This window comes from Caretta caretta, chromosome 9, assembly GCF_965140235.1.
Source record: "Caretta caretta isolate rCarCar2 chromosome 9, rCarCar1.hap1, whole genome shotgun sequence".
In the NCBI taxonomy this organism is placed as follows: Eukaryota; Metazoa; Chordata; order Testudines; family Cheloniidae; genus Caretta; species Caretta caretta.
In genome coordinates, this window is record NC_134214.1 from 2856688 (window position 1) to 2883216 (window position 26529).

General features: G+C 48.4%; 1 protein-coding gene across 2 annotated transcripts in view; it reads left to right on the forward strand.

Annotated features, from left to right (window-relative positions):
* Positions 1 to 26529, forward strand: part of FGF12 (fibroblast growth factor 12) — a 290970-nt gene that overhangs the window by 90674 nt on the left and 173767 nt on the right. Inside the window, exon 1 of one of the 2 annotated variants that reach the window (XM_075132030.1) lies at positions 15905 to 16039. The exons of the other annotated variant lie outside the window; for it this stretch is intronic. Within the exon in view, the coding sequence (XP_074988131.1) occupies positions 15952 to 16039 (88 nt within the window). The 5' untranslated portion in view covers positions 15905 to 15951. Of the gene's footprint in view, positions 1 to 15904; positions 16040 to 26529 lie in introns of those variants that run through there. 2 annotated transcript variants of the gene reach the window in all.

The following is a 26529-nucleotide window of genomic DNA, read 5'->3' on the forward strand; positions in this document are numbered from 1 at the left end:
TCCTTATTAATAAGTGGACTTCTAGTTAGTTCTCCACTTGCTTTAAGTCACTGGAACTCCCACTTACTTTGCAGAGCTGGGAATAGAACCCAGGAGTCCGGACTCCCAGCTCACCCTTGCTCCGTCCGCTAAACGCCTTTTCAAAGCGTGAATTGTGCAGGAAGCGCCTTAAGTCTGGTGACTACATGAGCAGCCATTAAATGCAGAGCACCCTGGCTATGGCTGCTCTGCACAAACGTATCTTTTAGCTTCCTCCTCTTGTGTTGTTCCTCTATCGAATGAGAGCAGGAGCACCCTGTTAGCTAAGATGAGACCTGAAGGCGTGAAGGGCCGAGTGCTCGGCGCCTCCCAGGATTGGGTGATTTTACCCTTGGGGTTCCGTACCCTTATTGTGTGTAATGGAGGGAGTATCCAATGCAGGCCCTGATCTGGATCAGCTGCTCCAATGTGCCCCAGTGTGCTGGAGGATCTGGCCTTCAAACTGTATCCTTCTATGGCAAAATGTTTCCCCTGGGCACAGACCCATGTTTATATCAGACCCTTTGCTTCATCCTCTTTTCACCCTAGTGTTTGTACTGTGGTAGCACCTGGAGGGTGCCCCCTGGTTCCAGGCACTGCATGCGCCTCACATCTAGCACTTGAGTGGCACCTTCCAGCTCAGTGAGCCCTCCCAAGCCCCTGGAGGGAGGGAGGCGGTATTCTAAAAGCTGGACATAGTCAGCCAAAGAAAATCCCCGTACGGGGTCACTAAAAGTGCAAAGATGAAGTAGCCTCAGCCAGGTCTGTTTGCTTCCCATGACCATCTGAACGCGCATTTCACTTGCATGTTGGCTAAAAGCAGGTGGTAAGCTTGCACTCATGTATCAAGGGAAGGGACTACCCTCTATAGGGGGTGGGCCATTCCTTGCCACGGCCGGGAGCCAGGGCTCCCCAAGCCCCTCCCCAGAGCCCTGAGACAGGCAGTTAGTCAAGCTAGAGAAGAGTCTGGCCTCACGCTGCCCAGCTCCGAACAATGCGTCCGTGTGAAAGTGACAGTGGCAAATTACATTGAAATGCTGCACCCAGCCACCAGCCCAACACTTCTGTGTGCTCCACAAAGCAAGATGTAAAAATGCCAAAAATGCTCCAAGCCGGTGTGCACCCTCGCCTTGAGAGAATCAAAGCCCCAGGCACCGGTCTATGGAGCTTGTGCCTTAATCTGGTTCTGTTCAGCCTCTCCCTGTAGCACACTTGGCCGCCTCCTGCTGACGTGGGGAGGGGAAGGCAAGGACAGCATGATCTAACCAAAGCCTCGGTCGTGTTGTGCTAATTACAAAGTGACAGAGGAACGCAGGTGAGTGTTGCGATCCCATTGTGGATAGATTTTGAAGTGTGCACGCTGCTGAGAAAGTTCACAGTCTCTCAGCTTCTGCAACAGCATTGGTATTGAGCAGCTTGCTCGCAGGACCAAATACTGTTTTAATTGAGGCCAATTTTAGCCCAGGGAAAGCAAGAGTCTGCTGGAGTAGCAAGATATGTTGCTGATGCACCTTGGCTATGTTTTCAGCTCTTACTGTACAGTCATTAACAGTTAGTGGCAAAAAAATTCCTAAGGGATGCATTGACTTCGTGACTCCTCTTTGAGGCAATGAAAATACCCAACTATAGTCCAAGCCAATGAGCTGAAGATTTCCAGAGTCTAAATTACACTCTAATCTATATAATACACTTGAGAGACATCCCCTCTGCATGACCTGTGTAGTACAAGACAGCAGGATGTCTCTTTCAAGGAAGAATACACGTTGGAACAACAAAACACCAGGGAAGTCAATGAAGCAACACCAACGAACACCAGCTAAGGATCTGGCCCACTGTGTGGGCCACTAAAACCCCTAGCGCCCGACTTCAGCCCAAAGTGGGCTCTGTAACAGCATGGTGGGGTTTTGCACTAATACGTTTTTTGGTGAATAGACTGCCTGATCATGCAAGGTGCCAGGCAACTACAGAGTGTCACTGGATGAGCAGCGGTCACTTGGCAGCTCAGCAGAGGTGCTCAACCGCTCACCAGGTGCAGCCCTTGGTGTTGTGGAAAGGTGGTCTCTTGACAGGCATAGAGATGGAAGTCCTCTGTCCATAGGAGAGGTACAATCCTGGAGGGTTAAATTCCCACGAGGGTGATTCCTGAGCAACCCTGGAGCATGCAGCACAGAGATAGCTGTAGAGTTGTGATTGATCCCCGCTTGTTGCGATACTAAATAACAGAAGAGAGCAGCAAGGAGGACTGCAGGCATATCAAATAATGTGAAGGAAACCAAACCATCCAACAAACAGTTAACCTAGCTGTTCCCTCCATGGCTTTCTGGTAGGGAAATGGGTGCTCCTCTCCTCAGTATGTATTCTTTAGCCAGAGGAAGGAAACGACAGAGAGAGAGACGTTAAAGGACTATGAAACCTGGGAATGGGAAATAAAAAAGAGGAGAAGTTGAAATATGAAATACAAAGAGCAGCGTCCACTACGCGGAGTGCAAACATTGCAGATGGACAACAGGTTGGCTAAGTCAGACATGCGTTGGTCCCTTATTGCTCTGATTCAATATAAACGTCCCCAAGAGAAGCCATAATCTTGCCTTGCAAGTGATACAGACCAGGGTGCTCTGACAACTTCTTGTGCTGTCTCCTGGCTTAAATAATGAATCTGAGACAATCGGAGAGGCCAGACTTCTCCAACTGGGAGCTTTGTGGGTGGTGCCCATGGTGAGCTACGATCCACCAGCCCACATGCTAGGCTAGTACCAGTAAGCTACCAGGTGATGGCTGCAGTCTGAGGATGGTCTGGGGACCCATAGACCCAGGTATGAGACCTGTGAGCCCTCACAGCAGGAACCCTGCCTTAAATATCCACTGGTGAGACTATAGCTAAGGAAGGAATTGTAGGGTTTCCTAGAATCACAGAGATTAGGTGTGGGAAAAACCCATCTTCCCCCATGCAGAAAGCTGGCTGGAGAACCAAGCCCAAGAGGAGAGTGGTGAAGAGCCTGTAAAAGGAAATGCTATCCAGCTATTAGCTAGTCTAACTCTGGGGTGCTCTCCCAGGGTGATCTGCCCCTTTCATAGCCTGGGCTGGTTGTGGGGAGCAGGGTGGAGACAAGCCCATGGGGCAGCGGCTGGGAATGGGCTGACCAGCACAGCATGATGGCCCGTGCACTCAGCTGGGCAATATAAGGGGGGAAAACTGGGAGAGAAGTGTCATGTAACCAGAGCAGGCTGCCGGCAGGCAGACTGACCCTTTGGAGGCCCTGCCTGGTAGCTGCCAGAGGACCCCAGCCAGACTTTGTGTTACTTTGTGCATATCTGTCTTGTTTGTGAAGACAATAAACTGAGCCCTGGCGAAAGGGACAGAAAACTCAGCTGGGGGTGGCGGATTGTCTATTCCCAGCTAGTGACTAGGGCTGCCAGTATATAGGCACCAATGAAGGATTTCCCCTGTAACTTCTTCACCCCTAAGAAGTCTGTGTTTGCCTCCACCGCTTGGGGATCATGAATCCCACAGGCTCTATCAGAGATTAGTTAACAAATTGTTCCCAGAATTTACCCTTAGTTAATTTAATCCCATTACCAGATGCTTTAGTTGATAAGGTGCAATGCCAGCTTGATTCAACTCTGCTTTCCATGGACGACCGCTGCAAATCTTACTGTGGGACACACTAGCTGTGGGCTTGCTAGCTCTGCTCTCCGGGAAACGTCACAGCTTCTGCAGGAGGGGATAGACAGACAAACCTGCATCTGGGGTCCCAGCCACTTTCCTTCCCATTTAATGGGCCTCCCCTGGTACACAGGAGCAGAGTGGTTGGTGCAGGGTCCAATGAACGCTGGAAGGAAGTAATATCCTTCTAAACAACTCAGGGCAAGGTCAGAGTGCCAGGAGTCCACCCGCTCTGCGGGAGTTTGCACCAGCTCACATTAGGGTGAAGGTGGCTCCTTGTTTCTTACTCACAGTGAGAGGCAAGTGATTACATGCTGGCCTGCAGCTTTAAAGCAGATGGAGGGCTGAGTGGTGTTGCTTGCATCCTCTTCCAAGGGATTTTGTAGAGGCACTGGCTGATTGATGTTCTGCCCCTGGGAGCTACTCTTCTCCTTTCTCCGAGTTTCTGCTGGTGGTAACCCCAGGGCCAGGGTAGTTCCTTGCGACACCCCCAAGACACAGCCAGGCGGCTTTTGCCAGCTCTCCGGTCCTTTGTTTAAAGTCTCTTTCTCCTTCCACCCATCCTCTGCCAAGATGGGCTTGTTTCTCTAGGTAGGGTTCTGTGCTAGGCAAGAGCTGTAGTAAATAAAGACAGAGTTGTCTTTGGTACACTGCTCAGCAATCCTGTATAAACTAGGGTTTCATTAGGGCCTGAATGTGAATGAAAAACACATGACAGCGATAACTACTATTAGGAGGCAGGGGAGGAGGAAAGAAGATATAATGTGAGACAGACACACCCACCCACGCAGGGTCCTTGTAGTGTGTCTGGAGCTGCACTTGTACTAACTCCACCCCCTAGTTTGCATAAATCCCTCTGGGAGGGGCCATCCCCCGCTGTAAAACTGGAGCTCCAGTCTGCCTCCCAGCCAGTGACAAGCTCGACTCTTGGCAGAGAGATGCAGCAAGGATCAAGTGGAGTTAATTTAATATCTAAAGAGGGTCAGACTGAGCCCCAGATTCTTCTCTTGGAAAGGGGAGACAGAGGCAGAATTGAGGGAAGCCTCCCTGGGGAGGAGCAGGTTTAATTGCAGAGATTGTTTTGTTTTGTGTAGGGGTGGGGAGGGGAATGGCACACACACACACGCACAAAGGGGGACAAATCCTGTAGCAGAGCATGCCCCCTCCCTGCACCTACCCAAGTTAAAAAGAACTGGGGAGGCAAGGGTAAAAGGGAAGGAGTTTTCCTTTGTTCTGGAGGGGGGTTTAGATTCAATATGTGGATCTAGGCTTGGAACGCCCCAGTATCTGGGGACATTCAGCTCTGGGATGAAATGGCGGAGAGGGCTGCTGGGTAAACTCAGCTCTCGATCTGTTTTGGCTGTTTTGCTGTTTTGGCCTGGAGCAGCTCCCATTGGCCTGGTGGTCTGGAGGATACAGTGGATCACAAATTGAAAATGAGTCAACAAGGTGATGCTGTTGCAAAACATGCCAATATAATTCTGGGGTGTATTAGTGGGAGTGTCGTGGAAGGGAACTGTCCCGCTCTACTGGACATTGGTGAGGGCTCAGCTGCACTATTGTGCCCTGTTCTGGGGGGCATGCTTCAGGTAAGATGGGGATAAATTGGAGAGAGTCCAAAGAGGAGCAGCAGAAATGATAAAAGGTTTGGAAAATCTGACCTTGAGAGGACTGGGCATGTTCAGTCATGAGAAGAGCAGACCGAGGGGGGACCTGATAAGTCTTCCAATACGATAAGGGAACCTATAAAGAGGACGATGATCAATTGTTCTGTGTTCACTGAGGGTAGGACAAGATGGAATCAGCAAGGGAGATGTAGGTTAGATATTAGGAAGAACTTTCTCACTCTCAGGGTAGTTAAGCTCTGGAACAGGCTTCCAAGGGAGGTTGTGGAATCCCCATCACTGGAGGGTTTCACGAACAGGTTGGACAAACACCTGCCAGGCTTCTGTGAAATAGCTTGCTGTCTAGTGGCCAGGGCTCAGCTTGTCCCAGAGTTGCTGGCTGGTGCAGAGCAAAGTGGGGTCAGGGCTGTGAACAGAGTCCATGGGAGTGACTCTGCCCACTTCTTGTAAGAGCTTGGGGGGTGCAGGCTGGCTGTGAACAGCCCCCCAGGGACTAGGAGAGAATTCCCTGCAGGAGCAGGTGCTGTCTTGGGCTGCTGTCAGTGGTCCCCCGGCCCAAGAGCCTTGGTGTAAAGGGGTGGGGCCATAGCACACATGCCCCGTGGCAATTCCAGCTTGTGCCACAAGCCATAAGCAGTGCCAGGGAGCCTGCTGTAGCTAAGAGCAGCCCCTCAGGCTGCCAAAGTTACACCGGGGGCTGTCTTGGGCCCTGGCAGAGACCAGAATCAGGTGGGCACAATAGTGACTTAAAGCCCCCCTCAGTGCAGCCCCTCCATGCTCTGTGCTGTCTCTCCCTGTCTCTGTCATAAGGCCACTCCCACTCCTGCAGCGGGCCACGGTGGGACAAGCCTGCCTGAATTTCCCTCCTCCAGAGTCCCCAGAAATAGTTCAAAATAGTCCCAAGTAAAAATATAGCCCTTGCGGCCTTCATTGGTTACAGCAATCCTGTGCCCATAAACCGTAACCAAGTCCCATAAGCCTAGACCAGAATTGCCGCAGCACAATCTAGAGCAGTACGTATGACACACTGCCCTGGCGTCCCTCAGAGCCGTCCTCCCCTACCTTGTACTCGGACAGCCACCCCTCATTTCCAAGTGGAGTGCAGCCCCGTCTTCCCAGTAGGACCCCCTGAGTCTCTCCTCTGTGAGCATCCTTGTCAGGGGCGCACCGCTCACTCCACCTGACTCTCTCATGGTTCTCCTGGGCCCACGAGGTGAAGACGTCAATGGCTCAGCCACATTGCTGCTCCTCTCTGGCCCTGTGTTCCGGCTCTCGGAGCCAACAGGCATCTCCCTCCGCTGCCTTCGGCCCTGGCCTGGGGTTGCCAGCCAACAAACCCCTTTGCTGCTCTCTTGCCTTCAGCTGTCCTCCAGGAACCACCTTCTGCTTCCTTCCCGGACCTTTCACAGCCCCCTGGCCGCTCTCACCTGCCCTTCTACCGAAGCCAGTCTGCTCAGTTGGGCCTGTCCCTGTCTCTGATTCGCCCTGGTCCTTTGTAGCCCCCAGGTGCTGCCCTGCCCTCTTAACTGGCCAAATGGGAGGCCTGCTTTGGCACAGGCATGCTGGCCCTGTCCTGCTTTGTTTACTGGACCTGGCACAGAGGGCAGACTCTGTTAGTGCAGTGATGCTAGACTCGAGCAGTCCTTCTGCTTCCCTGAATGCAGCTGCGTGGGTGGGTCTGTTACCGACATCACGCGCCCTGCCCCATGGCACACCCTTGCAGTCCGGCCCTCGCTGAGGACAGAAATAAGAATCCATGTGCTGTGCTGAATGGACCAGTCCGATCGCTGGCACATGGCAGAGGTGGGAAGTATTCCGATTCCTTGTAACAATAATACATAATGAGAGTTCTCCAGCACTTCAGAGTTCCTTTCGTCTGAGGATGTCCAAGTGTGTGGCAAATAATGTCACCCACTTCACAGAAGGGGAAGCAGTGTTAGCGAGAGCGTAAGTGACTTGCACAAGGCTGGGTGTGTCAATGTTGCTGCTAAGAACAAAGAGACAGGCCATCTTCCCGTCTGAACCAGCCTCGTCACTATGTACTCACATGGCCAGGCTACTCTCTGCTTGGCTGGAGCAGTAGGGGCATAGCGAGCAGATCGAGGGACGTGATCGTTCCCCTCTATTCGACATTGGTGAGGCCTCATCTGGAGTACTGTGTCCAGTTTTGGGCCCCACACTACAAGAAGGATGTGGATAAATTGGAGAGAGTCCAGCGAAGGGCAACAAAAATGATTAGGGGTCTAGAACACATGACTTATGAGGAGAGGCTGAGGGAGCTGGGATTGTTTAGCCTGCAGAAGAGAAGAATGAGGGGGGATTTGATAGCTGCTTTCAACTACCTGAAAGGGGGTTCCAAAGAGGATGGCTCTAAACTGTTCTCAATGGTAGCAGATGACAGAACGAGGAGTAATGGTCTCAAGTTGCAGTGGGGGAGGTTTAGATTGGATATTAGGAAAAACTTTTTCACTAAGAGGGTGGTGAAACACTGGAATGCGTTACCTAGGGAGGTGGTAGAATCTCCTTCCTTAGAGGTTTTTAAGGTCAGGCTTGACAAAGCCCTGGCTGGGATGATTTAACTGGGAATTGGTCCTGCTTCGAGCAGGGGGTTGGACTAGATGACCTTCTGGGGTCCCTTCCAACCCTGATATTCTATGATTCTATGATTCTATGTCTAGGCCTGTTCTCTGAGACAACCAAGATGCAGTAGGTCAGTTTGAATACAATGAGCAGGTCCCTCTGTCTTGCCACTTACCATCCTCAGACTCTATTTTTAAGCTGTCTGATAGAGTGAAAATCAAGAAATGGGAACTAATCGCCCAGGAACAATATTGGCAGCCCTGAAAGTAAAACCAGTGTGGTAGCGGTGGGGCTTGAGCCGTATTACCTTTGCCTGGTAGGACTCTCTCTACCTGAATCTGCTTGGATAGTCTGTTTCCAATTCCAGCGTTTGTGGGATTACAGTAGTATTACCACGCTCTGAAAATCCTGAACCACGCCACGCCCACCTCTCTCTAACTCAGAGGCTAGACATTTGATACACAAAGCCTTCTTTATGTATTATATGATGCTCCCTCTCAATGTCTGGAAATGCTGCTAATAAATACTTATTACCGTGAGCCTTTTATGTGTCTGAGGATAAACCTATTAAACGATCAAGGGTGTAGTACGTCTTTCTTTTCTAAATCCGCTTTGGTGAGCTGAAGAGAGATTTTCTATGCCAGTCTATCAATCAAGTGCTGAAAGTGTTTTCCATTAGTTGTACACACGTGGTGGTCTTGTATGTTGACCAGATTAAGGCAATTAAAGAAGGAGTCTTTCCTGCTTGATGTATGTAATATCATGCTGCTGTCTTTCCTGGAGATGGGGAGCAGCTCCCTCCCCACAACTTCCCAGGTGCTTTCATAGAATCATATAATATCAGGGTTGAAAGGGACCTCAGGAGGTCATCTAGTCCAACCCCCTGCTCAAAGCAGGACCAATCCCCAACTAAATCATCCCAGCCAGGGCTTTGTCAAGCCTGACCTTAAAAACTTCTAAGGAAAGAGATTCCACCACCTCCCTAGGTAACCCATTCCAGTGCTTCACCGCCCTCCTAGTGAAAAAGTTTTGCTAACATCCAACCTAGACCTCCCGCACTGCAACTTGAGACCATTACTCCTCGTTCTGTCATCTGCTACCACTGAGAACAGTCTAGATCCATCCTCTTTGGAACCCCCTTTAAGGTTGAAAATAGCTATCAAAACCCCCCTCATTCTTCTCTTCCGCAGACTAAACAATCCCAGTTCTCTCAGCCTCTCCTCATAAGTCATGTGTTCCAGTCCCCTAATCATTTTTGTTGCCCTCCGCTGGACTCTTTCCAATTTTTCCACATCCTTCTTGTAGCGTGGGGCCCAAAACTGGACACAGTACTCCAGATGAGGCCTCACCAATGTCGAATAGAGAGGAATGATCACGTCCCTCGATCTGCTGGCAATGCTCCTACTTATACAGCCCAAAATGCCATTGGCCTTCTTGGCAACAAGGGCACACTGTTGACTCATATCCAGCTTTTCGTCCACTGTCACCCCTAGGTCCTTTTCTGCAGAACTGCTGCCTAGCCACTCGGTCCCTAGTCTGTAGCGGTGCATGGGATTCTTCCATCCTAAGTGCAGGACTCTGCACTTGTCCTTGTTGAACCTCATCAGATTTCTTTTGGCCCAATCCTCTAATTTGTCTAGGGCCCTCTGTATCCTATCCCTACCCTCCAAAGTATCTACCTCTCCTCCCATTTTAGTGTCTCTGCAAACTTGCTGAGGGTGCAATCCACACCATCCTCCAGATCATTAATGAAGATATTGAACAAAACTGGCCCAAGAACCGACCCTTGGGGCACTCCACTTGATACCGGCTGCCAACTAGACATGGAGCCATTGATCACTACCTGTTGAGCCCAACAATCTAGCCAGCTTTCTGTCCACCTTATAGTCCATTCATCCAGCCCATACTTCTTTAACTTGCTGGCAAGAATGCTGTGGGAGACTGTGTCAAAAGCTTTGATAAGTTAAGGAACAACATGTCCACTGCTTTCCCCTCATCCACAGAGCCAGTTATCTCGTCATAGAAGACAATTAGAATAGTCAGACATGACTTGCCCTTGATGAATCCATGCTGACTTTTCCTGATCACTTTCCTCTCCTCTAAGTGCTTCAGAATTGATTCCTTGAGGACCTGCTCCATGATTTTTCCAGGGACTGAGGTGAGGCTGACTGGCCTGTAGTTCCCAGGATCCTCCTTCTTCCCTTTTTTAAAGATGGCCACTACAATGTTTCAGAACATTCTGCCATGTAGTTTCTGTATGGTAGGTGACATTAGTTCCACGAGAAACCCTGTCTTTGGAAAGGCTTGATGGATTCGCTTTCCTTCATGATGAGGAGGAGGCTGAGCTTGTGATTAAAACAGTGGACTGGGACTTAGGAGATCTGAGTTCACTTCCCTGTTCTGCTCCAACCTTCTTGTACACACATGACAATACAGTTCCTTCCCTGCAACTCTCTTCTGATGTGTCTGAGCCTTTCCTAGCAAGCTTTTGTGTTCCAGCAAATGCAGCCTTTGTCTTTGTCATAAACATACAGCTAAGGGTAGCATAAAATCCCTCCTTTACCTGTAAGGGGTTAAGAAGCTCAAATAACCTGGTTGGCACCTGACCAAAAGGACCAATAAGGGAAGAAGATCCTTTCAAATCTGTGGGGGGAGGTTTTGTTTGTGTGGTCTTTTGTTGTTCTCTCTTGGACAGAGAGGGACCAGGGTAGGAAAAACCATCTCCTAAAACTCTACCTGAAATAAGCATCTAGATTACAAAGATTGTAAGTAAAGAAAGGAAATGCATTAGATTATCTTTTGGTTTAGTTTGTGAATTTTCCCTATGTTAAGAGGGAGGTTTATTCCTGGTTTGTTTGTTTTTTGTAACTTTGAAGTTTTGTCTAGAGGGGAATCCTCTGTGTTTTTAAATCTTATTACCTGTAAAATTACCTTCCATCCTGATTTTACAGAGGTGCTTCTTTTACTTTATTCTTCATAATAAAGTTCTGTTTTTAAGAATCTGATTGTTTTTTAGTGTCCTAAAAACCCAAGGGTCTGATCTGTGCTCACCTTGTTTAGCTGTTTGGTTGTATATTATTCTTAAGCCTCCCCAGGAAAGGGGGTGAAGGGCTTGGCGGGATATTTTGGGAAAAGAGGAACTCCAAGTGGTCCTTTTCCTGAATCTTTGTCTAACTCACTTGGTGGTGGCAATACCATCCAAGGACAAGGAAGAATTTGTGCCTTGAGGAAGTTTTTAACCTAAGATCGTAGAATTAAGCTTAGGGGGTCTTTCATGTGGATCCCCACATCTGTACCCCAGAGCTCAGAGTGGGGAGGGAACCCTGACAGTCTTATTCAGGGGTGTTTTTAGTAATGGCATTCCACCTACAAGTGGGATTTGACCAGCTGCGGGATTTGATCATGGCTGTTGTGGGTGCTCCCATGCAGCGAGCCAGAGCAAGGTTTATGCATGACTTATATCCACAGAAACCATACCTAAACCTAACTGTACCTAAGCCCTCTGCAAAGGAGTAAATTTCTTCTTGAGTTGCCCTATCTTTGTCCTATAATGAGTAACCATCTCCATCAATATCCTTTGACTATTTCACTGCATTTCTCCTTAAAAACAATTGCAGTTATCTTTCCAAAAGTGGCATGGGCTTTAATGCTTGGCTCACGTGTTGTTTTGAGTGATTTATCGAACTGAATTTTTACTTTATTGATTACATTGTGGTTGCATCCAAAATGTGCTCGGTGCTTTGCAAACCCTGAGCAAAACACACTATGCTTCCTAAAGGACCTCCCTCTAGCCATTTTCCTGCCTCCATTTCATAGCTTACCCCTGCCAGAAGCCAGGCTGTATCTGTCTACAGAGGAAATGAGTGTGTGCCTAGCAAATCTTCTACAGCTAGCCTTTAAAATGGCCAAATGACAACATGCATCAATTATTTCTTCTCTGTGGGCTTGATTCTGTTCTCCTTCCTGTGATGTAAATCAGGACTAATTCTGTTGAAACCAGAGTGTATCATGGCTTTGAAGATCAAAATCAGGCCCTATAGCTCGAGTTCAGCTGGACACTATCGAGAAGACCTACGTGAATAATTTGTAAACATAGTCCTCAAAGAATGTATTTGAATATCCTGGAATTTTTTAAAATGTTATTTCCCCCCATCACGCTAATCCTGCTCCACTCACAAATATGGCAGGGTCAGAATTCCCTCTTGCATTCAAATGAACGTTCATTTATAATTTCTGGGCTCTTTGTCCAACTCTGTCAAAGTAAAACAAAACAAGAACCCCTGCCATCCCAGCTCTACCTTTTAAAAGTTTGTCACTCATGTGGATGATAGCATCTGCTACTTGAGGAATTCAAAAGAGATTTAAAAGTGGTTTCTCTCTTCCCTTTTTCTCAGGGACAACTGTGAAACTGACCAAACTAGTTTCGATTCCTCCTTTGCATGCACATACAGAATGCTGCTCTGGCTAAATTTCCAGCTCTGCAGGGAGATTACTTAAATATGCCAATTAACCAAGAGTTTTTTATTTATTTTTAATGTAAGGAACCATTTCTACCGGGTTTTCCCAGAACTTGTATATTGTGCTAACAAACCTAGATCTGGGGCCTAGATTGCTAGTTGTTTATAAGTCTGTTTCTCACAGTCTCCTAATTATTAAATGTTCCCCAAATTCATATAGGGTCCTTTAATGTCCATCCAAACCTCACTAGCAGGAACACATTCTCCTCCCTGTATCTAAGGCTTGGTCTACACATAACAATTATGTTGGCATATCTGCATTGGTCGGGGGGTGAAAAATCTAGCTGCATCTATTCTGGGGGTTATGTCATTGGAAGAATGCTTCTGTCAGCGTAGCTACCGTCATTCAGGGAGGTGGTGTTCCTACCCGGATGGATAAACCCCTTCCATCTCTGTAGGCTGCGTCTACACTATGGGGTTATGCCGGCCTAGCTACGGCACTGTAGCTGTGCTCATAAAGTCTCCGTCGTGTAGACAAGCCCATAGCCAATGTCGCTGAGGGAGTTGATGTTCCTGGACTGATAGAAAAGCATCTTCTGTTGGTGTAGGCTGCATCTACACTCCGGGGCTATGCTGGTATAGGCTCTGTAGTGTAGACAGGGGACTGCCTCCCTCCTGGTGTGGCCTGCTGCAGTTGATCAGTGGAAGCGCTAAGGATGGATCTCCCTCGTTTATAACTCTGAATGGGCTGGTGGCAGGAGGGCATCTTGATTTGAAACTCTCCCTTCTTCTTGACTTGCCAGTGCCCAGAATTGTTCACATTCCAGGTGTGCTACTGAAGCATTTGTGGAAGTGGATCTTTACTGTTGTTTGTTACAGTATATGTTGCAATAGCCTCAATCAGACATTGGGGGTTCCATGGGGTAAGTACTGTACATGGGTGTAGGAAAATGTACCAGCCCGTTCGCAGAGGACTTGCAGTCTTGGTTCATGACCAGATGTAGCAGGTGGATGAAAGATAAACTTGGGAGAAGGGGGATGAGGTGATTATATCTTCGTGTAATAATAGTAGTCTCAGTTTGCCATCTGCTGGCTATGTTCTGTAAGCATAGAGAAACAGGCATTGCTCTGGTATTTAAAGGAGACTGAGGTGATAGTCCTGGGAGAGGGGGCAGGGTGGTTTGTGTAGGGTCCTGTGGTGAGATATGGAGTTGGGATATGGGGCAATTCTGTTTATTCTGTGGCATGGTGGTTTTTCCAAGGAGTTTGCTGGAATGACCTGGATGGGTGGGTCATAAATACACAATGTGGAAGTTAATGATCCCCCCTGTGGTGACTTTCAGCAGAGGGTACCCTGGCAATAAGTACTGTGGGCACAAGATTTGTGATTAATAACGAATCCCCTGGGAGCAGCGTTTGCTGCACAGTAAGGTTTGAGGCGTTACAACAATGTAATTAATTAGCTGACAGAAATAAGCAGGCCCCTCTTTTTGCAATTTTTAAATGATCGGTTTATAATTACCGAGCAAGCATTTGAAATGCTTTTTAAGATCTAAATAAGAAATGCAGCTGTCATCTGCGTTTAATGGCTGGTTTGATGGTCAGGATTGGCTTTCATTTTAACTGCCCTGAGCTAGGGTCTGGATCCACGGCGTGACTCCGGCATCGCAATGCTCAGTGTCACAACGCCTCCTCTTTACAAATTCACTGGAACAGCAACGGGATCCAAACCCCCTGAGTTAGGTAAGTAGGTTCCCTCTCCGAGGCCTGGGGAGAGACAGGTGCCCACAGAGCCAGCACACTAGGTGCGGTGCTGCCTAAGCTAGCCAATGGGAGATGCTGATGAGAGGCAGGTGTGGTAAGCCCCGCCCCTCTCTCAGAGATAGGTGCCAAGTCTGGGCTGCAGGGAGGCACTTAGCTCTGTTAGCAATCCAGGAACAGAAACCCTCTCCTGGGGCCAGGCAGCTTGGGTGGCCATTCTCGCAAGAGGAGGAAGTGGGGAGGAACGGCTCCCTTTACAACTTTTGAGCATTCACCCAGAATGTGGGAGACCCAGCGGGAGAGAGGAATTGAACAGGGGTCTCCTGCCTCTCAGGAGCATGCCCTAACCAGAAGGCTATAGGATGGTCTGATGGGGGTTTCCCTCAGTCTCTCCTGTTTTAAAGCTGTTCCACTTTAGAGAAATAATTTACATAGTCAGTGGAGCAAGGGACTGGTCCCTGGGTCTCCCCCGCCCCATGGGTGCCCTAGCCACCAGGCTATACAATACCCTTCCCCCCACCACCCCCGGCCCAATCAAAATTCCATTAAAAGTTTGTTTTGTTTTTTGGAAAAGTTCCTGACCAGCTGCAGTACTAGACAGCCATGCTGTACTTGTGTGACCCTCACCAGGACCCGAGCACGTCGGGCTGAGCCCCCAACCCTGTGCGTGTGCCGGGGTTCAGCTCGGACCCAGCTAACCAGGTGCTGGTGCCCCCAGACAATGGGAACATCATCTTCGAAGGTTCAACCAGGCGAGATAAACACTAGCCCACAGCAGAGGCCACAGGCCAAGGCACCTACCAGCGAGTAAGCGTTGAGGCCCAAACCCCCTTGGCCCGCAGCTCTCGGAGCAGTGACATTCAGATGTTTGCAGTGGTGTTCGGGGCACTGGCTGTCGCTTGTCAGTGGAGTCCAGGGCGGCAGCCCCGTGTAATGGTCACCCCGAAATGTGCGGGCAGGGCAGGGCACAGGGGCTTGTTCTGGGGGACGGGTGTAAGGGGCGATCCTGGCTGACTGTCCCATCCAGCCCCTGGGCACTCTCTGGGGAAACGCCCGGGGCTGGAGAAATCTGACAGCTAGAGGCTCCTTTTGCATTAACCAGCAACTCTCCGAAGCGGCTCTGTCCCATCGCCAGTGGGGCGCTCTCCTGCCTCCCCCCCCCCCGCCCCAAGTCCCCAGCCAGGGGCCCATGTGCAATGGGGGCTTCACAGCCCCGGGGGCAGGAGCAATTCAGCGCTGGGCAACTCCCCAGCGTGCTGCTCGGCCAGCCCGTGGCGCCTGTCCCGCCCTGCGCCCCCCACTCGCCCCGTCCCGTCCCGCGCCCCCCGTCCAGCCCTGCGCCCCCCCACCCCGTCCCGCCTTGCGCCCCCCCTGTCCCGCCCGACCTCACTTCCCCTGGAGCCTCCGCTCCCTCGGTCTAACCCCCCGCGCCTTCTCCTGCCGCCGGGCCGGGCCCGGGGCGTTATCTCCGCCCAGGGCTGGTCCCGGGGTGCTCTGCAGCCGGGGAGCCGGAGTCTCTGCTCCCGGCGGGGTGGGATCGGCAGCCCGGACCTGGGAGCGGTTGTTCCCCCCCCCCAGTGGCGCTCCCGGCAGGGGGCAGGGCCCATGGGCTCCGGGGCTTGACGTGCTTCGCAGAGCCCGGCCCCTCCCCTGAAAAGTCCCAACAAGTCACGCTGGAGCGATTCCCAGGGCTCGGAGCAGCAGCCGCTGCTGGGGGCGCGCAGCCCTCGCCGCTCTCCGCCCCGGCTCCCCGCGCCCCGCTCCCCGCGCCCCCGGGGCTGCGAGCGGCTGGTGGCGGGGCGCGGTTCCCCGCACCGCAGGGAGGCGCCGCGGCCCGGGGACGCCCATGAAGATTCCGGGGCTTCTCCTGAAGAAAGGCTCGCACATGCTGCAGTGTCTCTGCGGAAGGCGCCTGAGATCCAGCAACAGCCCAGGTGGGGATTTCCCTTCCCTGGGGGGCAAGAGTCCCTGCCCCCCGCCTCCCCGAGCCCCCCTCTCTGCTAGCCCGGCCCGGGGACGGGGTGCGCCGGCCCCTTCCTTACCGGACTTTCCCTCCTGGCGTCTGGAAGGCAGCGCTCTGCAACCGGCCGCACACAGCGACCCCGCCTAGCCCGGCTCCCCGGCGCTCCCCCTGTGCGCCCTGCGGGCAGGATGGGGGTGCCACTCGGGCTGCGTCTCAGCGGCTGGTGGCTGGTTGGGAGCAAAGCCAAGGACACCGAACAGGTGGCTGGCAAAGTGTCTTCTGCCGAAGAGCTGGAGAGTGGCTTTTCCAACTCCTTCTCCGAGCCAGCCCCGCTTTACTGTGCAAGGGGATCGGTGCCCGTGGGGAAGCTCTGTCCTTGGTGCGCTGCCCCAGAACCTCGCTTGGCCCAAGCCCTGATCCGAAGACCCCATCGGGTCAATCTTTTGTCTAGGGCCTGGGGAATCTAAGGTTAAAGCTTCATGAGCTTAGTTTGTCCAGGTGCCCCGAGAGGAAGATGTTGTTTAAGGTAAAATAACCAAACTACCCACTTTGATTTTGTTGTGGATTTAGTGTGCGTCGTGAAGAGTCTTTGAACAAAGTGAGAACTATTTCAAAGGTGTTGTGGTTAATCAGGCGTGGGTTTTTTTTTGGGGGGGGGGTGAGGTTTTTTGTAAAATCAATGGTAAACTCTTTCTCCCCCACTCCTGTGGTTGACTTTCTTGCATTCTGAAAACCTACTATTCTGCTCCTTCTATAAAGCAGTTGAATCATAATAAAATGAACAGATTTTCTCTCTTTCCATAAAAATCAGGATTGTATTTTTAAATAAATATTTCTGGTGTCCCGGGGTCTGTTAACAGCTTTATTTTGTACCTTTTAAACCAGAGCCACTTTTTTGTCTCAAAAACGTGTGTGACTTCTCCTAACACTCTTGGTGGCAGGTCTGTGGGCCAAAAGACAATACACCCCAAACAAGTCACTTTTTTATTCATTACAATGCAGACTTTTCTGGAAGGCATTTTTAAAATACATCTCCTAAAGCAAAAGCTGGTTATTAAAATCTTTATTTGAAATATAATAGTGGCACATATTTCAGCTGAAATCTGGATAACATTGTATCTGTCACACAAGCACTGTTTCTGACCCTGTAGTGGCCATATATATATTTTTATGCTCTGAACTTTTATATGGAGAGAGACATGTTTTCTAGGGGTGAAGCAAGAAACTGAGACCACAAAGCAAGAATGCGCTTAAGCCCATGCTTAAAGTTAAGCATGTGCCTATGTGTTTGCCTGAATAGGGTGCCGAGTATCAGAACCTGTTGGGGGTTTTTTCAGGCTCTGCATTGTCTTTTTCTGGGGTTTTGGGGAAGTCACTTAACCATTCTGTGCCTCAGTTTGCCAGTTGTAAAATGTGAGGAGGATAAGAAGACCTGCCATATCTCAGGAGGTTGTAAGACTTAATCTTTGTAAAGCACCATGAACAAAAGGCCTAAAAATGCAAAGCAGAATTTTATTATTTATTTACATCTCTCAAAGGCTACTGCTTTAGACTTGGTTGGGTCTGTGTTCCCATACCAACATTTACCTAACCGGAGGATCGCAGTAATAGCTAGGCAGTAGACATTCAGAAGGGGCCTTTTTTTGTTATACCCAGAAGGACAGGTGCCATTTGTTGGCCTAGTAACAGGTGACTTGTTTTCTTATGTGAGAGCTCAACCTCTCGGGAGAGAAATTATTCACACCTCCCACAGAAATACTGCTCATTTTCCCATTGAAACAGTCCTGTGCTGGGGAACAGTTTGTTGCTGAGGTCAGTTTAAGTTCCCTTTTGGCCCAACCAACGAGAGAGCTTGTTAATTGCCAGAGCCACTTGTTTATGCCTGGTCGCTCCTAACTTGAGTCAGTAAGTGTAATTGGTTCATAACAATAGGACAGGCACAGGGAGTCACGTAGAGGACTGGACTGGGAACTCCAGAGGCTATTCTTACCTCTAGTCAGGAGAAAACTCCAATACATGTCATTATCAGCTATGCTGGGGCAATCGTCACTGGATTTGAAACACCAGGCCTGGTTCTCACCTGAGTGGTACACAAAGCTAGGGTTTCCTTCATAGTCCTAATAAACAACCACTTCATGTCATTCAGAAAGTCAGGACAGCACAGGGAATAATAATTCCTGGGTGTAAATAGTCCGATCTCGCTGTAATATATCTGGGTTATAACAGCACAAAACATTTATAACATAAAAATGACCGTGCTGGGTCAGACCAAAGGTCCACCGAGCCCAGTATCCTGTGTTCCAACAATGGCCAATGCCAGGTGCTTCAGAGGGGATGAACAGAGCAGGGAATCACCAAGTGATTTGGGGGGAGGGGGTAGATAATCAGCTGAACACAAGCTCCAGGTGTGATGTTGTGGCTAAAAGAGCTCATGCCATCCTGGGAGGCATCAACAGGGGAAGCTTGAATAGGAGTAAAGAGGTTATTTTACCTTTGTATTTGGCTCTGTGCAACCACGGCTGGAATGCGGTGTCCAGTTCTGGTGTCCAAAATTCAAGAAAGATGTTGATAAATTGGAAGAGGTTCAGAGAATGATTATAAAGGATTGGAAAACGTGATTTATAGTGATGGACTCAAAGAGCTCAACCTATTTAGTTTAGCAAAGAAAAAGTGAAGGGGTGAATTGATTACAGTCTAGAAGTATCTGCATAGGGAACAAATAAGAACATAAGAGCTGCCAGGCTGGATCAGACCAAAGGTCCAACTAGCCCAGTATCCTGTCTTCCAACAGTGGCCAATGCCCAGTGCCCCAGAGGGAATGAACAGAACTGAATCATCAAGTGATCCATCCCCTGTCACCCATTCTCAGCTCCTGGCAAAATATTTAATAATGGGTTCTGGAATATAGCAGAAAAAGGTCTAATGTGATCCAATGGCTGGAAGTGGATGCTAGACCAACTGAGACTGGAAATAAGGGGTACATTTTTAATAGTGAGGGCAATTAACCACTGGAACAATTTGCCTGGGGTTGTGGTGGGTTCTCTCCCCCACCCCGATCATTTTAAAATCAAGACTGGATGTTTTTCTAAAAAAATACACTCTAAGAATTATTTTGGGGCAGTTCTATGGCCTGTGTTGTACAGGAGGTCAGGGTAGATGATCATTATGATCCTTGCTGACCTCTGAGTCTGAGTCTATTGACCATCATGAGGCATTTTTGTGGCCTGACATAGGGCGAGAGGGAGCTAATAAAAGTGACAGTAATCTCCAGATTCTGGTACAACCCTGCCACGTAGCTCAGTGGTGTTAAAACGTACACTGCGTGTTGCTAGTTTAAAGCCTGGGGTCTCATGTCTGTTTCCACTGGCTATCGAAATTATTGGAATTTCTTCCTCATTGCTGTTGGTTGGGCTCCTTGCATTATTTGAAAACACACAGTTAAACTAAGCACTGCTATCCCTAGAGAGTAGCCACCCAAGGCCACTCTCAGCTGTCTGCTAGATCTCCTTGAGCCCATGCTTTGGAAGAGCTATGACCTGGCAGCCTTGCTTCCCCAGCAGCCTGCTGTGTTTTGATACCTGCCTGGCAGGCAGGATACCACTGGAACTTGGTCAAATCGAACCATCTCTGCGAAACATTTCAATTGTAACGAAACAGCAAATTCAGATGAAAAAAATGTTTAGTCTGAATTTTTCTGACCAGCTTGAATCGAGGTTGTAGATACCTTGTTCTTTGAAGGAATAATTGTACCTGTCTCTTTCTATAGAACTTTCCATCTGTAGTTCTCAAGGGCTTTGCCAGGGAAAATAATCCCAAACCTAGATGACGGAGAAGTGAAGGGACCTTGTCCTTTTGTTGTTTTCTAAATGCCACGTGCACCTGTGCTGGGGTATAAGTGACAGGGCTTCTTGGAAAACGTTGACCAAAACTTCTCACTTACAATGTAATGAAAAAACGTCTCCTGCCTTCTGAGCAGCTCTGATTCACAATCAGATCTACACAAAATGCTGTGGTCAGATTTTGTTTATCCTGACTTTGAAAAATTACCCAGGTTCAGGCCAGCTGTATGCTGCATAATTCTTCTGGCGTAGCTCTGCCAGGCTGGGATGAGAAGAGGTATGATGCCTGATCAACAAGCTGTGCTGGCAGAAGGCCCTCGGGGAGACACAGCTACACCAGCAAAACTTCACTTTGACCGGTATCCCTGATACCACTTCTAGGGGTGTGGTTTTACTGCATTGGTAGATAGTCTGGCTTTGCTGGTACAGCTGTATCCACACTAGAGCAGTATATTGGTGTCCCTATACTAGTGAAGTGCTCCTCGGGTAGATATAGCCTCATAAGTGTATATATAAAATCGGCAGTTTTAAAATATGTTTGACAGGGAACCGGCTCTTAAAAAAAACCCTCTTATCACTTGTTTTCTTATTTAACTGTGGAGGTGACCAATTTAAATGCGGTGTATAGATTTGCTGGTTCATGGCCACTGGATGGCAGTGGGTTGATTTTTGTTTTTTCTGGAGTTAGGCATCGATTCAGCAAAGCACTTACTTACTTATGAAAGCTTACGCTCAAATACATTTGTTAGTGTCTAAGATGCCACAAGTCCTCCTTTTCTTTTTGTGGATACAGACTAGCACGGCTGCTACTCTGAAACCTCTCTTAACCATGTGATTAATCCCATTTAAAGTTACGCACATTCCTAAATACTTTTCTGAATCTTGGATTTAGAGAATTCTGAAACCCTGTGTCTATTGTCTCTAGCCCACTGAAACGTGTGACCCCTTTCCCTACAAAAACTGAAGATTTTCTTGCATATTGGTCAAACAGTCAGTTCAAGACAATGAAACTACAAAACCAGATGGCACAAGCATCATGAAAAGTCCAGTGGGCTCCAAACAGTAGATCAGGTTGCTTATGCCATGATAGTACACAAAGCTTTCAATTGTATGAAGAGATGTTTGCTTGAAAGGCCTTTGAATAGATTCTTCCCCTTGAGGAAAGGAGATGGGTCACGTTTAATAATAAAAATAGCCTCTCTTCCCATAGCCCGAAACAGTGTGGAAGCTGGTAATCATGTTTTGTGTGGCAAAGCATTTTTCTAAACGGCATGTGTATGCCTTTCTGGTATTGTGGCTGTGATTGGCTGCTGGGTCTATTTGCATGTGCTAAATTGCAGTCCTGGAGATCTGTGAAAACAACCCAGCAAAGCCAATCTCAGCTGGGAGCATGGAAGCTGCTGCTAATTTTGTGATGAGCCACCCACAGGCCCAGTGTGAGTCATTATCATTGTTTTCAGAGTAGCAGCCGTGTTAGTCTGTATTCGCAAAAAGAAAAGGAGGACTTGTGGCACCTTAGAGACTAACCAATTTATTTGAGCATAAGCTTTCGTGAGCTACAGCTCACTTCATCAGATGCATCCGATGAAGGTAGAGCTGTAGCTCACGAAAGCTCATGCTCAAATAAATTGGTTAGTCTCTAAGGTGCCACAAGTCCTCCTTATCATTGTTTTGTTTTCCAGAATTCAGCAGTTAACGCTTCCGGGATCCAATCTCTGGGTTATCTCCATACTTGTATTTGTTTTACATGGCTCTGTCTGGTTTGGAGAAAAGAATAGAAAAACCAGTCCTTTTTTCTTTCTCAAAAGACACTTTAAAATATTAATTGTTCACCTCTTAGTCCCGTCTTCCTGTTTTAATGCACATTAACCAGCCTTGCTTCCACTTAACCTTAAAACTTTCTCTGGTGCATCAGTTGGTAAGTAATAGTTCTCAGGCTGATTATAAGGCTTTGCATCTTGAAAAGTGCTGAGCAGACACTAGCTAATTAATCCCACAGTGGGGCTTGAAATATTTCCCCCATTTTAAACACATTGAGATAAAGTGACTTAACCAAGGTTATTCATCAACTCCGTGTCAGAACCAGGATTAGAAGTGTCTGCCTTCCAGTTCTGGAACACAACTAGAAGTTCACAGCTGGCACTTGTTACAAACTGGCTCAGAACCTCATCGTACTGTCACCAGGTTTTTGAGAGTGGACCATGTGGCTACCTCATGCTTGCTAATGACTGAGGTCACTCACCGGAGAAACCCTTGCTGGCTGCAATCCCTTGTTACAGTTAGTCCCACCTGGAGCCACGAGAAGCCCCCAAACCTGCTCTCAATCTTAACTGTGAGCCCACTGGGCCTGAGTAAAGTTCTAGTCACTGGCTCTAGCTCTGGGATGCCAGAGCACACTCCCGGGCTCAGACCTATCGCCAGCCACCCTTCCTTAGGATGTAGGTTGCTGGTCCATCTCCAGTCAACTGCCCCAGCCCCTAAAACCAGTGCCTGAGCCTTCCTGAGGCCCCCCCCCGCCCAGGCACTTTGTACACGCTCCCTTGGAGCTGCACCTCAGCCATGGGCTCCCTCATTTAACCCCTTGGGGACAGCGTGGCAGCTAAAGGAACACAGGCTCAGCAGAGGAACTTCTTAACTAGTCATTTTACTCATAAAGCACTTGAGCGTTACAGATCGTTGCAGATCACAGAAGGCCAGAGGTGCCTCTCTGTGTTCGTTGTTCCTATGCATCCGAGGTTTGTCAGTATTTCAGTCTGGGCAGGTCTGGTGCCACTTTGAGTTGGTGTGCCCTGGTCTGGAGAGAGCTTGCTTCTGATGATGAGATTGGGGATTGTTTGAAGGCTTGAAGAGGAGGTTCAGGAAAGATTTCTTTCAGGATGGGGTCCCCATCAAGTGTATTTTTTAATTGTTTAATGGTACTCTGAATGGGTTCCAGTGTGGGATGGTAGCTGACAACTAGGGGTGTGTGGTCAGAGGTTGTTTTGTTTTTTTTCCTGTATTGAAGCAGGTTCTCTCAGGGTATTCAGGTGGCCCATTCGATGATATGATCCACTTCTCTTGTGGTGTGTCCATGTCTGGTGAAGCTGGTTTTTAAGTGTGCTAAAATGTGTATCTTGGACTTTCTCCTCGGAGCATATTCTATGGTATCTGAGTGCCCGGGTGTAGATAAGATTCCTTGGTTTGTTTGGGGTGGTTACAGGCTCTATGAAAGTAGGTACAGGGATCTGTGGGTTTCTGGTATATGGTTGTTTGTGGGGTTCCATTGTTGAAGCTGATCTTGGTGTCCAGGAAGTTGATGCTGGTGCAGGAATATTCTAGAGAGAGTTTGATGGACAGGTGGTGGTTTTGAGGTTGTGGGCTCTCTATGAGGGAGTTTAAGCTGTCTGTCCAGAGAGTGAAAATGTCATCCATGTTCATCAGGTATATCACTGGTTTTGTGGAGCATTTGTCCAGAAATTCTTCCTCAAGGTGGCCCATGAGGAGGTTGGCTCATTAGTACCCCTGGCTGTCCCTATAGTTTGGACAAAGTGCTTGTTGTTGAATGTAAAATTGTTATGGGTGATCAGCGCTATTGTAGATGGTCTTGCCACTTGGGCTCATCTGATTGTATGAGGTTGGGGGAGGCATTCGGGAATTCTGGGGGGGACATAATGGGAGAATGGGACATGGAGAGGAGAAGGTGGGTATTGGGGAGTACCGAAGGGGCGTGGATATGGACACGAGGGTATGGGTGAATCAAAGAGAGTCATGGATGGGGTGTTTTAAGACAGAGGGATAGGGCACAGAGAGGGGTGGATATGATGTGGAGAAGGGATGCAGGGAGGTGGGGGAGAAATGAAGGATGGGGCACCAGGGGAGGAATACAGGGCCAGAGGAAGGGAGTGACTTTTATTAAAAATGTCAAATGTTAGATTTTTCTAGTCATAAATGCTCTAAGTGCTGTGTTTTCCGTATGGATAAAAGTCTCCTCCACAAACCCCATTTTCCACCTAGGTCTAACCCTCCTTGCTACCCAGCTTGGACTTGAGTAAGTCTTTGGGAGGAGGAACTCTGCCATGTTTGGTCTCCCCAGGTCTTTTGATCTAGGCTCCCTTCCCATTACTTTAGCATACACCAACTTGACTGAAACATACCAGGCTCATTAAAAAACCCGGGAAATTCCTAAACAAAAAAATTCATTTTAAAAAAGAGCAAAGGTTTTATGTGTGTGTCAGAGTCCACTCCCTGCATAATGCTGACACACTCTTCACAAAACTTCTCCCTCGTCAAAAGAAAATTAGAATGTCTGTCTGGAAATGATCAATTAAAGACTCCAGTCAGTTCCCGTCTTCTTCCCCTGGCAAACAATCCATCCTTAGCCACTGGATTTCCTCCTTGTCTGTGATCACTGGGATAAGGCACGAAGTGAAGATCTATGGTACAGTGACCTAGGAAACTCAGGGGAATAATAGGCTCTTGTAGTATTGTGATTGGACGCTGCATTCAAAAGGAAATGAGAAAACACAACCACGCACATGTCCTATTCTCATGTATGCAAAGAACCAACCATGTTCCCTATTGACACAGCATACGTAACCACAGCACCACACGTCACATTTCCTTGACACAGATTGATGCATCCTGAAGGATACACAGCATTGGGCTTCAAGCCATCGCCACTTGATTCAAATCTCTGTGTTTCAACCAATTTTCACCCCTATTTCCTCCATCCTCCTGAGAATTCCTTACACAGAATATATCCTGGGGATGGGATGGACCCCCAACCCCCTGCACCATGTAGAGGTTTGAGCCAGATAAGAACTGCGCAGCGTGATCCCACCTGTACCAAATACAAGCTGTGTGCCAGTGTATGGGTCTCAGCTCAGTTGCATCTCCTGTCCCTGTCAATGTGGCCTGCTCTTTACCCCAGCATTTTAATTCCATGCTTCTTGGTGGTTAAAAATGGCCTTGAGATCTGCCCTAATTGCATTACATCAGGTACCAGTGGGGCTCAGGGTCTGAACTGTTACTTTTAAGAGCAGAGTTCTACCGGGTTTCTTGTTCTGTGTAACTGCTGTGTGAGTTTTGTAAATATTTGATCAGTTGCTTTGGTAAAGTTCTGAATACTTGGGTTGGGCTAAATTGGCGGCTCCCGTGCTCAGTGCTCTTGGTAAATGGGTGATGAATCACAGCAGGTGTGATACTGGATTTTCCCTTTTCTAGACAGGACACAGAAGTTGGGCTTGCTTTCCTCTGTGCTTTTGTGTGTTGCCCGCTCTCTGGGTTTGTGGAGGCCTTTGTGATGAAGGCTTTGCCATTATTATTTTAAAATGAGAAAGCAGCAACCCCATGTGCTCTGTATGGAACCTGGTCCCTTTATCCCTGATATCTGCAGGCTTTGGTCATTAAATGAACTCTGCACACACCTTGATCTTAATCTTAGATTGTTTGGCACATATCCCAGTGTGTCTTGGCTGAGATCTGTACTGGTTTGCAGTTCATTCACAAGACCTATGTGGTTAGGGATGTCATAAGCGTCTGTGTTCACTTTTTGTTAGCTCTTTGAGGTCAGAAAGCGGGAATTAAAGGAGTAAAATGACTTGTGCAGCCCCGCAAATAAATACAGAAATGCAGGGAGGTGGGAGGAGCTTGTCAATATTTTCTTTTAGAAAGCCGGAAGCTGTGGTTTTGTGAATGAATATTATGTCTATTTGGCATATCTGGCTCTTGCTGAAAACACCTATTTGGGAACTTAACACCACACAATTCATATGCTGCAGATAAGTCCTGTGCTGTATTAGTCCTGCAATAGGTCACCGGCATGGTGAGCATTCCCCTCCATGGCGAATCCTCGGTTTTAGCCCTCTAATGTAGGTTAGGAAATCATTTCTTTTCCCTGCAAAAATTGATTAAAACAATTTTTTTCATTTTGAAAATTGTTCGTGTTTGTGTTTAAAAAAAAAAGCCCCCAAACACGAACTTTTTTGATGAAAACATGTTTAGTGTCAATGTCGTTTTGTTGACTAGCCCTTTTATTATCCGTATTTATTTATATGATCATAGTAGCCAGGAGACCCAGTCGTGTGCTCTATAATACAAAATAGAAAGATGGCCCTACCCAAAGAGCTTAGAACCTGAGTACATGGTCTGTGGAAAAAATATTTAGATGGGAAAATGCAGACCAGCTCTCTAGCCTTGCTTGTGTCTAGTGCTCTGGGAAAGAGAACTGAGCAGGGGTCCTGCCGTGAAGTGTTTCAGAGGGGAGAGGGATAGCCTCCACCAGAATTAGGGAAGGATTAGTAATTTCCATCATCCACGCTGTGCCTTGGAGACTGGTAAATTACTTGTTCAATGACCTCAACTTGTGTAATGACACCTAGCACCCGTGCAGCTCTTTCCATCCATGGGCCGCAGGATGGTAACATTGTCTTCATTTTATTTATGAGAAATGAGAGGCAAGTGACTTGACTAAAGTTACATGCTGCATCAGTAGCAGAGTGGGGAGTAGAACCCAGGGCTTCTCACTTCTGGTCCCATCTCCTTCTAGTCCCTAGACTCAGATGCCTCCATGTGTGGAGCTAACAGACGCAACTGATGGCTCTGTGCCCATGGGAGGTTACCGTCTAAATTAGCCCTAAGATGG